At 39.5% G+C, this 13959-nt stretch overlaps 1 protein-coding gene across 1 annotated transcript in view; it reads right to left on the bottom strand.

Annotated features, from left to right (window-relative positions):
* Window positions 1–110: 110 nt before the first annotated feature.
* Window positions 111–13959, bottom strand: part of scap (SREBF chaperone) — a 35319-nt gene continuing 21470 nt past the window's right edge. The window contains exons 13-23 of the mRNA XM_067409749.1: window positions 9695–10059; window positions 9442–9588; window positions 7479–7680; window positions 7277–7392; window positions 6300–6801; window positions 6119–6204; window positions 5935–6017; window positions 5556–5722; window positions 5272–5352; window positions 3780–3986; window positions 111–3691 (exon numbers count right to left, since the gene is read on the bottom strand). Of these exons, the coding sequence (XP_067265850.1) occupies window positions 3446–3691; window positions 3780–3986; window positions 5272–5352; window positions 5556–5722; window positions 5935–6017; window positions 6119–6204; window positions 6300–6801; window positions 7277–7392; window positions 7479–7680; window positions 9442–9588; window positions 9695–10059 (2202 nt within the window). The 3' untranslated portion in view covers window positions 111–3445. The remainder of the gene's footprint in view (window positions 3692–3779; window positions 3987–5271; window positions 5353–5555; window positions 5723–5934; window positions 6018–6118; window positions 6205–6299; window positions 6802–7276; window positions 7393–7478; window positions 7681–9441; window positions 9589–9694; window positions 10060–13959) is intronic.

The following is a 13959-nucleotide window of genomic DNA, read 5'->3' as shown; positions in this document are numbered from 1 at the left end:
CAAGCTACAACTGCTGTTGATAGAGATAGTTGTATTTTATCCAGAATATTACTTTAATACGATAAGTTTAACAAATGAGAACAAAGAGAAAGGAAACTGACAATGTATGAAAGCCTTTTTATTTGCAAATTAGTACAAAGTTTTTTTTTCCTGTGTTAAAAATAGAACAGAGCATTAGTTACATCCTCTACTGTCTGGTTACACTGTGTAGTGTATTTGGGAAAGACAGAAGAGGGCAGAGCAGGCCCCAAAAAAAAGACAATATTTACACCAAGTCTCTCTCTGCCCCCTCCCCATCTTAAGAAACAGTGCAACATTCAGGTATTTCACATCATTTTAAACATTCTCCACCTCATTTCTACCTCAGCAGCAGTAAGATACAGCAAGTCGAGATCAGTATTTCACTTGAATACCGCACATATTGAATCATGTCTAGGAATGTGCTCCTCTAATAAGGGAGAAAGAGCAGTAAAATGAACACAATGGAGCTTGGTGTTATTTCACTCCTCAATATACTAAAATGGCTGCCATCAAGAAAATGCTTTGCAGTATGGTCATAGAAATGATTATTGTCTCTGTTCTCATGTGGTTAATGTTTAATTTCATTATCTGACACCCTAAAAACAAGATGGTAAAATGTTTTAAGTTCTAACCACTCTTAAATAAGAGCTGCTAGGTATACATTTTATATCATCTCATAGTAAATGATTGCTTTTTGCTATTTCTCTCGTGTTTTAACAAGATTTGAGCATCCTTGCTTTACACACAACAGCTGCACAGTCTGTAAGACCAGTAGGTCTTATGAAAGTACAGCCATATCAATGCCACAAACACATTAAAAACAAACAAAAAACAAAAAAAACAAAACTTCAACAAAAACAAAAAAAGCACAATTGTTTTGACCAATGCTACTACATGGTTTGAAGAGTTTAGTTAAAAAACAACTAATTAAGCGATAGTTCTCTCATCAAAATTATTAACTAATATTTACATATGTAAAACATGGCTAATAATTGACTGAGTCACGTGCCTTTCTATTGACTTGCTTGTAAATTCCCCACATAATCAGATGGAAATTGTTTTCCTGGTCGGCCTGAGCAACCAGAAATCTGGTTTCATTGGTTCTGGGGACTATAGTTGTTTTTGCAAAAATCAAAAGAATGGGGGGGAATTTATAAATCAACAATCTAATAATAGGAAACCCCTTCATCATGATTCAAATTGACGTTTTAAAGTGCAGCAAAAAACACCTAAGACTCATTTGCATGGAAAATGGGGACACCTTTGGTATACTTTCTTACCAAACCATAAGCCAAAATGCAAAAGAATTTTGTCAGTGGAATGCACAAATTACACATAGAAAATGTTGCAAATAAAATGAACCATGTTTAAATCTCTGCTACTGTCTAATAAAACTAAAGAAGTCTCTCAGTGCATTTTAATGACTCGATTTCAGTTTTCAGGACAACAAATGTGTGCATTTGTCTAGCGCATCCAAAATATAAATCACAGAATTGGTTGATTGATATGGCTGTATTAAAAACAGGCCAAACCAATGCACACATTTGTGTGGGTTCTGCAGGGCTGGACTGGATATCTAATGTGTCGACGTTACAAACAGGGCTCAAAACGTACAGTAACAACTAATGGTCAACATAAATTATAATCTCAGTGATACCTGTAAACTGCTCTACAACAAAAACTCTTCAATACAGGAAAAAATAAAAAAATATACACATCTAGTATTAAAAAGCAGCCCTATCCATCACTTCTCAGCATAGAAGGTAATCTAACATTATATGTGTTCAGCATCATCTGCTGCATTTAGATTAAAATGACTTTGGGTGATTCGTACTGATGGTTTTAGCTAAAAATGCACCTGGAATACAAATTAACCGTTTCTAATATTCATTCAGGAGTCCAGGAAACAGATATGACATCACAGCGTGTGCCAAGGAGCATTTGTCTCATGTGTTTCATAAGGCAGGGCTGGAATGAGAACGTCTCCTTTCTCTTTTCTCTGGCAACCAATCTTGCTGCCCTAAGAAGGGAACGCAGACTATACCAAAACCAAAACTTCCATTGGTAATCAATATAGTCATATTATTATTGTATAAGTTAGTCAAAGCTTTCCTTGTATATTAAAATTTATGACCACGTCTCCACTTTAACTTATCTATAAGCCAAGTTTCATACAAATTGTTAGAAATTTCACTAATAAATAATTGATATCAATATTAAAAAGAGATCCCCCCCCCCACAACCCCAGAGATTAATTTCAGACATATACAGCATTCATCTCACAGAAACATAGCATCCGGTTCAATGTTTCACCCCAAAATCAAAAGAAAATAAATTATATGTCGCAAAAGGAAAGTCTATTTAAAAATTATAAACATTATTTGCATTGTGACATTTTGTGACAAATAAGCACATTCCCCCTCCTAAATTCTTTTTAATTTAATATGGGGGGGAACTCATTACAGTAGTGAAAATGATCCTGTCTGGACTTTATAAATTAGCATAAATTAAATTCAGTACAACAAATACTATCATAATGTAAATATACTTACAGATGTAATGAAAATTAAGTATATTTTCTTCACAAATTTAGGGTGATAATATTTAAGGCAGGATTTTTAATTGTCATTAAATTAAAAAAAACAACATCTTAATGATCCCAAAATAAAACCAAAATAGTATTTGTCTTTATGCAAGGTTATTGCAGTTTCTGTGCGCTTATTAAGATGTTCAAGTTTTGCTGTCTTTAATCAAATCTCAGAGAATTCTTTTGATTATGGGGTGAAATACAACCTGAACAGTTCTTAACAGCTTTCACAAGATTCAAACACTCAAACATAGTTGCACACAAAGAAACGCTCCTTTCAGCAGGAAAGATCTATGCCCTTTTCTGCCCCAACAACCATCTATGGTTGCTCCTCTCCCCTGCAAACATATTATTGTGAACTCTCTCACCTCTAGCTGGCACGCAGTTGAGAGTTATTGGGCTGGGCAGCCTGGCATTTTCACCATGAGCTTGTTACCACACACACACAGACACACATATACACACACAAACAGACATCTTAAGGCAGGCTAAGTGAGCCACCTTTCGCTGTCAGCAGCTTTTGTACTACCCTCACGTAATTCTGTCCAAATTCATTAACAGAATATTCTGTATGATGTACTACCAGAAGTACAAAATGCTCTGATGGAGCGCCTGTTGAACACCAAAGGATCAGGTTTTGCATTATATCCTGTTCAGATGTGGCAAAAAGTGACCGCTCCCTTCCTACTAAGTGTAGGGCGGTACAGGAGAAGACAAGAAACGGCATTCACGTTTGCAATGAACCTGCGGTGATACAGGTTAAAGGGTGAGTGCTTTTGTGCCGGCCACGCTGACATTTTTTTAAATCTGTGGGCTGGTGTTTGTGCGAGTGTGTGTTCAGTCCAGCTTCTCCAGGACAGAGGGCACGTAGACTAGGCTAAGCTCACTACCAAAGTCACAGACTATGGCGGCATTGTCCAAAACCAGGAGCTGTCTGACGCTCTGACCTTCGCTGCTCTGCCCTAAGTAAACCGTCTGCAGCAGGTCGCCGTAGTTCAGGTCCCAAAATGACACGCAACCTTGTCCTCCCGTCACCAGCAGACTTTCGGAGATCACCCCGAGACTGGCCCCACACCCCACCTCCTGAAACAGAGAGAGATACAATAGAGATATCATGATATGCTGAATTTGACGACAAAATCATGCAGTCCTAACTCTCAAAATCACCCACCTGTTGTATGGAGTACAGCTTTATGCCTGTGCTACGGTCCCAAATGCAAATGAGGTCATCCAACCCACTGCTAATGATACAGGAAGTTGTGCAAACCAATGACGTGACATCACCACGGTGACCGTACACGTGGCTCACCCGGCTGCCTGTTAGGACGTCCCACAAGCAGATGGCACCGTCTTGGCCCCCACTGGCTAGAACCATGGTCTAAAACACAGAACATGTTCATCATATAAAGCGATCAAGTCTCTTTAGAAAATCTGGACTAAACCGCTCAATTCATATGGATTTGTTTTACGATATCTTTATGAACTATTTGAAGTAACAAATCCCCATTTGTGTTTCTATCTATCGTTTAGTTAATTCACAGTTTTGGAAATTAGAGATATGAATGGCAGTATTGCACAAGGTGTGTGTGTGTGTGATCTGGTTTGTTTGTTTGTTTAAAGGGTTAGTTCACCCAAAAATGAAAATGATGTCATTAATGACTCGCCCTCATGTCGTTCCAAACCCGTAAGACCTCCGTTCATCTTCGGAACACAGTTTAAGATATTTTAGATTTAGTCCGAGAGCTTTCTGTCCCTCCATTGAAAGTGTTTGTACGGTAAACTGTCCATGTCCAGAAAGGTAATAAAAACATCATCAAAGTAGTCCATGTGACATCAGTGGGTTAGTTAGAAGTTTTTGAAGCATCGAAAATACATTTTGGTCCAAAAATAACAAAAACTACGACTTTATTTAGCATTGTATTCTTTTCCGGAATCCTTTCCATTGAATTGATTCTATTGAATTGATTCCATTGAATTGATTCAATTGAATCCTTTCATCTGTCGGCGTTGGTAATGCACTTTTACGTCGTTGTTTTTGGCGATTAGGACATCCGCGACATGCACACTGACACAAACAATGTAGAATAGCTTGAATACAGCGTGCGTCTCCCTCAGACTGCAAACGAAGCTCGGGCGCACCGGATAACACGCCAGCAGCGTCACTGCGGAGTCGTGTACCCGGACTGACAACAGACCCAGAAGAGAATACAATGCTGAATAAAGTCGTAGTTTTTGTTATTTTTGGACCAAAATGTATTTTTGATGCTTCAAAAACTTCTAACTAACCCACTGATGTCACATGGACTACTTTGATGATGTTTTTATTATCTTTCTGGAAATGGACAGTGTACCGTACATACATTTACAATGGAGGGACAGAAAGCTCTCAGACTAAATCTAAAATATCTTAAACTGTGTTCTGAAGATGAACGGAGGTCTTATAGGTTTGGAACGACATGAGGCTGAGTCATTAATGACATAATTTTCATTTTTTGGTGAACTAACCCTTTAAGTTTTTACGCCATGTTAGCATCATGGCTATTTACATGGTAAAATCATGTGTAATCCATAAAATTTACATTATATAAAGCATTTCAACTTAACATAAGATAGAAAGTCTAAAATACATTCAGGTGTGTGTGATCTGGTGATGTGATTCTGACCTGGTCTATGTAGATGGCAGTTATACCACCCGAGTGGCCCTGAAGGGTGAAGAGGCAACAAGAATCCTCCAAACGATATACCTAAAAAGAAAAATATTAAATGAAACCAATCATTTACAGATCTTCCACAGATCATGTTTATTACATATCCTGTATCTAATAATGTATTCAGTGACCAGAGCATTCCATTCTCTGCTCTATTTAACATGTTTTAACATTTTAAAAACCATTCTGAAGATTTCCACAAACTGTTCCTGATGTAATGAGTGTCATGTGTCCCTTACTCTGACTGTATGGTCCTGGCTGCCGGTGACGACCCTGCCAGCGGCAGCTTTGAGCACAGTGATGGGTTTCTGGTGGGCACACTGCACTGAGCGCGTCAGCTGACAGCTGATCACATCCTCGCTGCTGTAACAGGGGGAGGGGGGGAGACTGCCTCTGCCTGGGGGTCCTGACACACAAAAACAGGTAAAATGCCTCTTCATTTTGGACCCCTCACAAAGAGAACCAAAAAAAGAGTTTACATGAAAAAAAAAAAAAATTATACTGAGTACAAACAGAAATTGCATCTTCACTATACAAAAAAAAAAAAATTCACCCCCAAGATTTTATTTGCATGACATTTCCATTTTCGCTGCATTGTTGAATATTTTGACAACTCACCGCGATACTGAAGCAACCCGAGAGGCTTGTTGATCTCCACAGTGAAGAAATCCAGTGAGCCATTTAAACGGGCCGCCACAATTCTGCAATTGAAAACATCCCCGAGTTGAAAACATGAGTTGAGTGGTTGTGCGTCTGAAACTGGTGTGGCTTATGTTTAAGCTTCAGGTTGTTGTAAACGCACCTGTTGTTAAGAAAAGCCAAGGCAGTGATTCCAGATAATCCATCTTCATTACTGCATCGTAGTGATCCTTCTACCGCATCCCACAGCTGGTAGGACAAAGAAAAACAGGAAATGAGGAGGACAGGTTAATGACATTGATGGTTCAAGATGTTCTCCTTATAAAAGCCTCTCTTTCTCTTACCTCCAGTTTGCCGCTGCTGCGGCCCGTGGCAATGAGGTTGCCCCTCAGCTCCATGGCCCATACTGAGCTGTCCCAGTCGCCACTGCTCTGCGGGGGGAGTTCTGGTGGTAAGACAGGCTGGTCCCCAAGGCTACGTCGCCTTTGCTGTGTAGCTGGAGGAGAAGGGGGGAAGGCCAGTGTTGGCGAGGGCTCATGCTCCTGGTACGCTTTCTCCACCAGTCCCCCAAAGTCAAAGCCAGAGCTGCCAAGAGCATGAGATGGGGGCAGAGCCCCAAAGTTAGTGTCGATGAGAGGGGTGAGGTCTGGCTGGTCCACAAATAGTGCAGGGCGTGCAGGGGCGGTCCTCCTCCTTATTGGGAAAATATCTACATCTGGCCCTCCCATAGATCCTCCTGGTTCCCGAAAGTCTGCTCCCAGGAGGCCCTCGGCCTCACAAGCACTTATGTGATCCCAGCCATCACGATGCTCCCAACAACCACTGCTGCTGCTGCTCCTGCGCAGACTTACAGTAGATACAAACATTATATATATTTTGTTTTACATGTAATATTATGGTAACACTTTACAATAAGGCTTCATTAGTTAACTACATTTGTTAATATTGGTAACACTTTACAAAAAGGTTATTAATCATAATATTATACATATAAACATAAAGGTCTGGAGTCAGTAAGATTTGTTTTTAAGTTCTTTTGAACTTTCTATGTATTAAAGTACCTTAAAAAAAATAATGTTTCATTGTTGCCACAAAAATATTAAACAGCACTATTTTCCACATTTTAAAATAGACAGCTATATTAAAATTAAGTTATTTTAAATTGTAATATTTCAGAATTTTTTTTTTTTAATCAAATAAATGCAGACTTGGAAAGCTTTTTCAGAACATTAAAAAAATCTTAGCGACCCCAAAAAAGCACGCATATATTAGGGAAAAGTTATGCATTTTCCGAGTTAACTGAGTTTATGCATTTCCTTACCCATTGTTGGGTATAACAGTAAGACAGTCTCCTGTCTGTGCGTCCCACACACGGATCTGTCCCGCCAGACAACAGCTGGCCAGCAGCATGCCGTCACTGGCCAGACACTCAATGTCCTGAAGAGAGGTGCCAAAGGTACTTTTATATATATCTCAGAGTTCATTTATAGAAAAACCTCAGTGCATGTTGACTCGACTCTCACCATGCTGTGGCCTCTCAGCAGCAGAGGGGAAATTTCGCTGATTGGCGGCGAGTAGCCATACTCGTCGCAGGGCAGGTCTCCACGGCGACGGCGACCATGGGGCACCCCGTTCTGCCCATAGTTCCGAGGGCAGAGGACACGATACAGACAGAAGAGTAAGAGCACCAACACCACACCGGCGAAAAGTCCAAGAGCTGCCACCCTGCACAAACACAATATATGATGTTAGAATAATAAAAATGATAGTACAAATCTACCTATTAGTCTAAATAATGCAAGATGGGGGAGTGTTTGTGAAACCTGTCATTAAACACTCTTTATTTTTTCCCAATCTGTTGGTGCCGTACTCCCCCAGAAATTACACACTTCACATAATGAACGGGTCACTGCAAAACGAGTCTCTCTTGAAATTCCAGTCCACCCACCTCCACGAATGGGAACTCAAAGGTAAGCATTACATGCAGAAAGTTGGACTACATCAGAACATTTGCACACATTCTTGATCAGTCCTCACAGGGTCAATGCAGCACAGAAAAAACAGGAAACCCAGGCAGGGGGCCAAGAGAAGCATTAGTGGGAGGGGCCAAATTTTAAAGCAAACTGACCTAGATCCATCTGATGTGTATCTAACAACCATAACGGCCTCATAGATAAGAGCGAGGCCTTTGAACAATGACCTTGAACACCACAAACTGAGTGTGTGCTTGTTTGTGAATGAGAAAGACTATTGTTTGTTTCTGCAGTCACATATTTGGACCTCCAGTGTGTGCTAGCATGAGATACGCATAGTTGATCAGTAACGTTTTTTCCATGCATAAATGAAGAATGTATGTGTTTGTTTAAAAGAATATTTTGGCCATGAGGTTGAAAACCTTTTGACATTTGTTCACAGAAAGACCACAAAGGAAAGCGATAATACATGCTTTCTGAGAAAAGTCACTGAGCAACTTATAGATTAACAATGAATGACTACTGTCTGATCTATAAATAACAAGGTGGGAAAAGAAAAAAAATTCTGATCTTTACAGCCCTCTGGTGAACACCCAAATAGCGTAGGAGTTTTATAAAAGATAATGGAGTTTTTGTTTATTGGAACATGACAGGGCTGGTGGAATTTGTTTCTGTGATGACACGACAAAATGCACCACAAAATTCCTCTAGAAAATGTAATTGGTCTGATTTAGTCATGGGGTTATATATTTCCAATTAAATTTTTGGGGACTTTTTTTATCTTTATAAAAGAGCAAAATTTATATAAAAACATAAAAACAAAGCATGCTAAACTTTGTGTCAGAAACTTCATACTTTGCTAAATTCATAACTAAAAAAAATAAAAAATAAAATTGTTCAAAAGATTGGGGTCAGTACAAAAATGACAGTAAAGACATTTGTAATGATACAAAAAAAATTATATTTCAAATGAATGCTGTTCTTTTGAACATTCTACTGATATTGAAATCCTACACATTACATAAATTCTAATCTTGAAAAAAAAAAAAAAAAGTTTCCACAGAAATATTAAGCAGCACAACCGTTTTCAACATTGATTAATGGCAAATCAGCATATTAAAATTATTTCTAAAGAAGCATGTGACAATGAAGACTGGAGAAATGATGCTGAAAATTGCCATCACTGTAATAAATTACATTTTAAAACTTTTTTGAATTATTAATATTAGATTTTTTATGTATTTTAATCAAATAAATGCACCCTTGGAGAAGATACTTTTTTCATAAACAAAAAAACCTTACTGACCCCAAACTTTTGAACGGTAGTGTATTAAATAAATAAATAAAAATTGCATAAACAACAACAACAAGAATGTATCTTTTTGGCTTCATGTGTTAAATATCTGGGGCATTGTTGCCAAAGCTATGGTTAATTTCTAAACTTGTGAATGAGTAACACTAATAAAAGCGGGTATTATGGTATATGGCCAAATAGCTGAAGTGAGACACTGACTTGTAGAGTGTGAGGTCTGTCTGCAGATCGGAGGTCTTGATGCTGGGAGGAGGAGCGTGCTGTGTGTCCTGGGGGTGACGTGTGTCTATGGCTTCTTGTGGGCTGAGATGGAGTGTGACTGGGATGACTGGAAGAATGCTGATATACCTGAGGGAATCAGAGAAAAAAATATGCATGTTACACACGAACAAACTGAGATGTTAAGAGAGGGCCTGAACCGCATTAGCTATCATAAGGTGAGAAAGTAACGCACCTCTTTGCAAGAGTGATATTGTAATAGCTAAAGAGTGAAGGCCAGTGGCGGAAAGAAAGCCGCCTCCATAGCTCCTCATCCTCAGGGCCCCAAGTGATCTGGGGACTGGAGACAGGGGCAACTCCTGGGCGGGCTGCTCGGTGACCCTGGGATTGGTTCTCGGGTAGAGGGGTGGGTTCAGGGGCAGGAAGCACGCTCAGTGTGCTGGTTGGGTCTACACCAGGAAATACTGGAGCCACGCCCAGGTGAGGAGGAAGCCCCGCCTCCCCAAGAGGGCTCTGCTCTGACACCTGGGCAGCAAGGAAAGTTCTCAGACCAGCAGGGTCTGTGTAGACTAAGATCCCAATCCAGATCACAGTGCCAACCTATTAAATAAATAATACATTTAGATAACATAAAAATGCTAAGATAACTTTATTTATTTATTTAATTACCACTCAAAAGTTTGGGGCCTGTAAAATGTTTTAATGTTTTTGAAATAAGTCTCTTATGCTCACTAAGGCTGATCAAAATACTGTAAAACAGTAATATTGTGTAATATGGTTACAATTTAAAACCTACTTTTAATATAACTGTCTATTTTAACATATTTTAAAATGTAATGTATTCCTATGATGGCAAAGCTGAATTTTCAGCATCATTACTCCAGTCTTCAGTGTCACATGATCCTTCAGAACTCATTCTAATGCTGATTTGGTACTCAAGAAACATTTTTTCTATCAATGTTGACAGTTGTGCTGTTTACATTTTATTAATAGAATGTTCACTTTTGATCAATTTAATGCATCTTTGATGAATATATTTTTTTAATTTCTTAAAAACAAAACAAAAATATAGCTGCGAGCAGCGATGGCGGGCCCAAGCCCGGTGGCACCGCCACCCCGGTGGCTTCAGGGCAACTGCGCACAGCGGGCAATAGGCACTTAAAACGGTTAAACATCAAAGGGCTATGTCAAATTCACTCCACATTTACTGCACTACAAGGTGCCGTTATAGAGCCCCTCCTCCCTGCCCATTTTCAAAGGATTACATGTGCCAAGTTTTAACATTATTCTGATGAATTTTGAAGCAAATCAGGTAAAAATAAGAGGGTGATCTCAATGTATGCTGAAAGTGACACATTTTCTGCTTCCAGTTGGTGGCGCTATGACTTTGAATCACAATAGTCAAATCCATGTGATCAGCCTTGTACAACGAAGACTAAGCCAAAGTTTCATCAAAATCAATTAATGTATGCAGAAGTTATAACACTTTGTTTCCCTTTTCTTGCCATAAATTCGTTGCCTCGCCACGGCCAAACCATTTGAGATATCCAAAATCCGTTTGCAATTAAACAACTTCAATGTGTTAGCAACAAGTTAAAAAAAGCTTGGTGTAAATTGGATAAACCCTGTAGGAGTAGTAGTATAAAATTCATAGCCTGTTTTTTCAAAAAATTAACATTCAAACCAAAATAGCTGACTTCCTGTTGGTCGGAGCTAATGAATGTAAATTAGAAAATTGTCCGGCTTGATGAGAATAATATGTGTACCGAGTTTGGTGACTGTAGGAAAAACTAACCCCCACTTTTGTCAAAAGGTGGCGCTACTGAGCCCCTCCACCACGCCCATTTCTATGGCTTTGTCCATGTCTACTGGTTGACAATATTGATGTGTGTGTCGAGTTTCATGCAATTTGAAGCATGTTAAGAGCCTCAAAACCACTCAAGAATATTATTACAGTTTGACCTGTTGCCATGGCAACAATATTTCAAATATCAAAAATCCTGTCATAGGTCTACATCTGCTGTGTATTGACATTACACTGATGAAGTTTGAAGCAAATCAGGTAAAAATAAGAGGGTGATCTCAAAGCATTTTAAAAGTGATACACTTCTTGCTGCCATTTGGTGGCGCTATAACTTTGACTCATAATAGTTACATCCATGTGATCAGACTACTACAACCAACACACTCCTGAAGTTTCATAAACATCAATCAATGTATGCAGAAGTTATAACACATTTCCTGTTTCCCTTTTCTCGCCATAAATTCGTTGCCTCGCCACGGCCAAACCGTTTGAGATATCCAAAATCCGTTTGCAATTAAACAACTTCAATGTGTTCGCAACAAGTTAAAAAAAGCTTGGTGTAAATTGGATAAACCCTGTAGGAGTAGTAGTATAAAATTCATAGCCTGTTTTTTCAAAAAATTAACATTCAAACCAAAATAGCTGACTTCCTGTTGGTCGGAGCTAATGAATGTAAATTAGAAAATTGTCCGGCTTGATGAGAATAATATGTGTACCGAGTTTGGTGACTGTAGGAAAAACTAACCCCCCACTTTTGTCAAAAGGTGGCGCTACTGAGCCCCTCCACCACGCCCATTTCTATGGCTTTGTCCATGTCTACTGGTTGACAATATTGATGTGTGTGTCGAGTTTCATGCAATTTGAAGCATGTTAAGAGCCTCAAAAACACTCAAGAATATTATTACAGTTTGACCTGTTGCCATGGCAACAATATTTCAAATATCAAAAATCCTGTCATAGGTCTACATCTGCTGTGTATTGACATTACACTGATGAAGTTTGAAGCAAATCAGGTAAAAATAAGAGGGTGATCTCAAAACATTTCAAAAAGTGATACACTTCCTGCTGCCAGTTGGTGGCGCTATAACTTTGACTCACAATAGTCACATCCATGTGATCAGACTCCTATAACGAACACACTCGTGAAGTTTCATAAAGATCAATATATGTATTAAGACGTTATAACACATTTCCTGTTTCCTTTTTCTCGCCATAAATTCGTTGCCTCGCCACGGCCAAACCGTTCGAGATATCAAAAATCCCCTGGCAATTTTTAATCATCAGTGTCTTGACTTCATGCTGACCGAGTTTGGTGGCGATCGGATTAATCGTCTAGGAGGAGTATATCAAATTCCAGAGCATGCGTTTTTCAAACAACCCTTAATAGCTGACTTCCTGTTGGCGTGGCGATTAACTTAGAGCGCGAAAGTTGTTCGGCCCGATGAGGTCTATATGTGTACCGAGTTTCATACTAATACGTGCAAGCATGTTTAATATATGGACCAAATTTTCAGACTTTTTTCAAGGGGGCGCTGTCGAGCCCCCCTGCCACGCCCGGGTACCAGCCTCTCCGGCGTCCTAATGGCCGCGGATTCCAATGTGTGTGCCAATTTTCAAGAGTTTTTGAGCATGTTAAGGCCCCCAAAAAGCCCCGGAAGACGAAAAAAAAAAAAAAAAATAAATAAATAAATAAATATAGCTGCGAGCAGCGATGGCGGGCCCAAGCCCGGTGGCACCGCCACCCCGGTGGCTTCAGGGCAACTGTGCACAGCGGGCAATAGGCACTTAAAACGGTTAAACATCAAAGGACTATGTCAAATTCACTCCACATTTACTGCACTACAAGGTGCCGCTATAGAGCCCCTCCTCCCTGCCCATTTTCAAAGGATTACATGTGCCAAGTTTTAACATTATTCTGATGAATTTTGAAGCAAATCAGGTAAAAATAAGAGGGTGATCTCAATGTATGCTGAAAGTGACACATTTTCTGCTTCCAGTTGGTGGCGCTATGACTTTGAATCACAATACTCAAATCCATGTGATCAGCCTTGTACAACGAAGACTAAGCCAAAGTTTCATCAAAATCAATTAATGTATGCAGAAGTTATAACACTTTGTTTCCCTTTTCTTGCCATAAATTCGTTGCCTCGCCACGGCCAAACCGTTTGAGATATCCAAAATCCGTTTGCAATTAAACAACTTCAATGTGTTAGCAACAAGTTAAAAAAAGCTTGGTGTAAATTGGATGAACCCTGTAGGAGTAGTAGTATAAAATTCATAGCCTGTTTTTTCAAAAAATTAACATTCAAACCGTTCGAGATATCAAAAATCCCCTGGCAATTTTTAATCATCAGTGTCTTGACTTCATGCTGACCGAGTTTGGTGGCGATCGGATTAATCGTCTAGGAGGAGTATATCAAATTCCAGAGCATGCGTTTTTCAAACAACCCTTAATAGCTGACTTCCTGTTGGCGTGGCGATTAACTTAGAGCGCGAAAGTTGTTCGGCCCGATGAGGTCTATATGTGTACCGAGTTTCATACTAATACGTGCAAGCATGTTTAATATATGGACCAAATTTTCAGACTTTTTTCAAGGGGGCGCTGTCGAGCCCCCCTGCCACGCCCGGGTACCAGCCTCTCCGGCGTCCTAATGGCCGCGGATTCCAATGTGTGTGCCAATTTTCAAGAGTTTTTG

Source organism: Chanodichthys erythropterus, chromosome 2 (genome assembly GCF_024489055.1).
Source record: "Chanodichthys erythropterus isolate Z2021 chromosome 2, ASM2448905v1, whole genome shotgun sequence".
In the NCBI taxonomy this organism is placed as follows: Eukaryota; Metazoa; Chordata; class Actinopteri; order Cypriniformes; family Xenocyprididae; genus Chanodichthys; species Chanodichthys erythropterus.
Note: the sequence above shows the minus strand (reverse complement) of the source record. Positions and strands in the feature narration are given on the sequence as shown.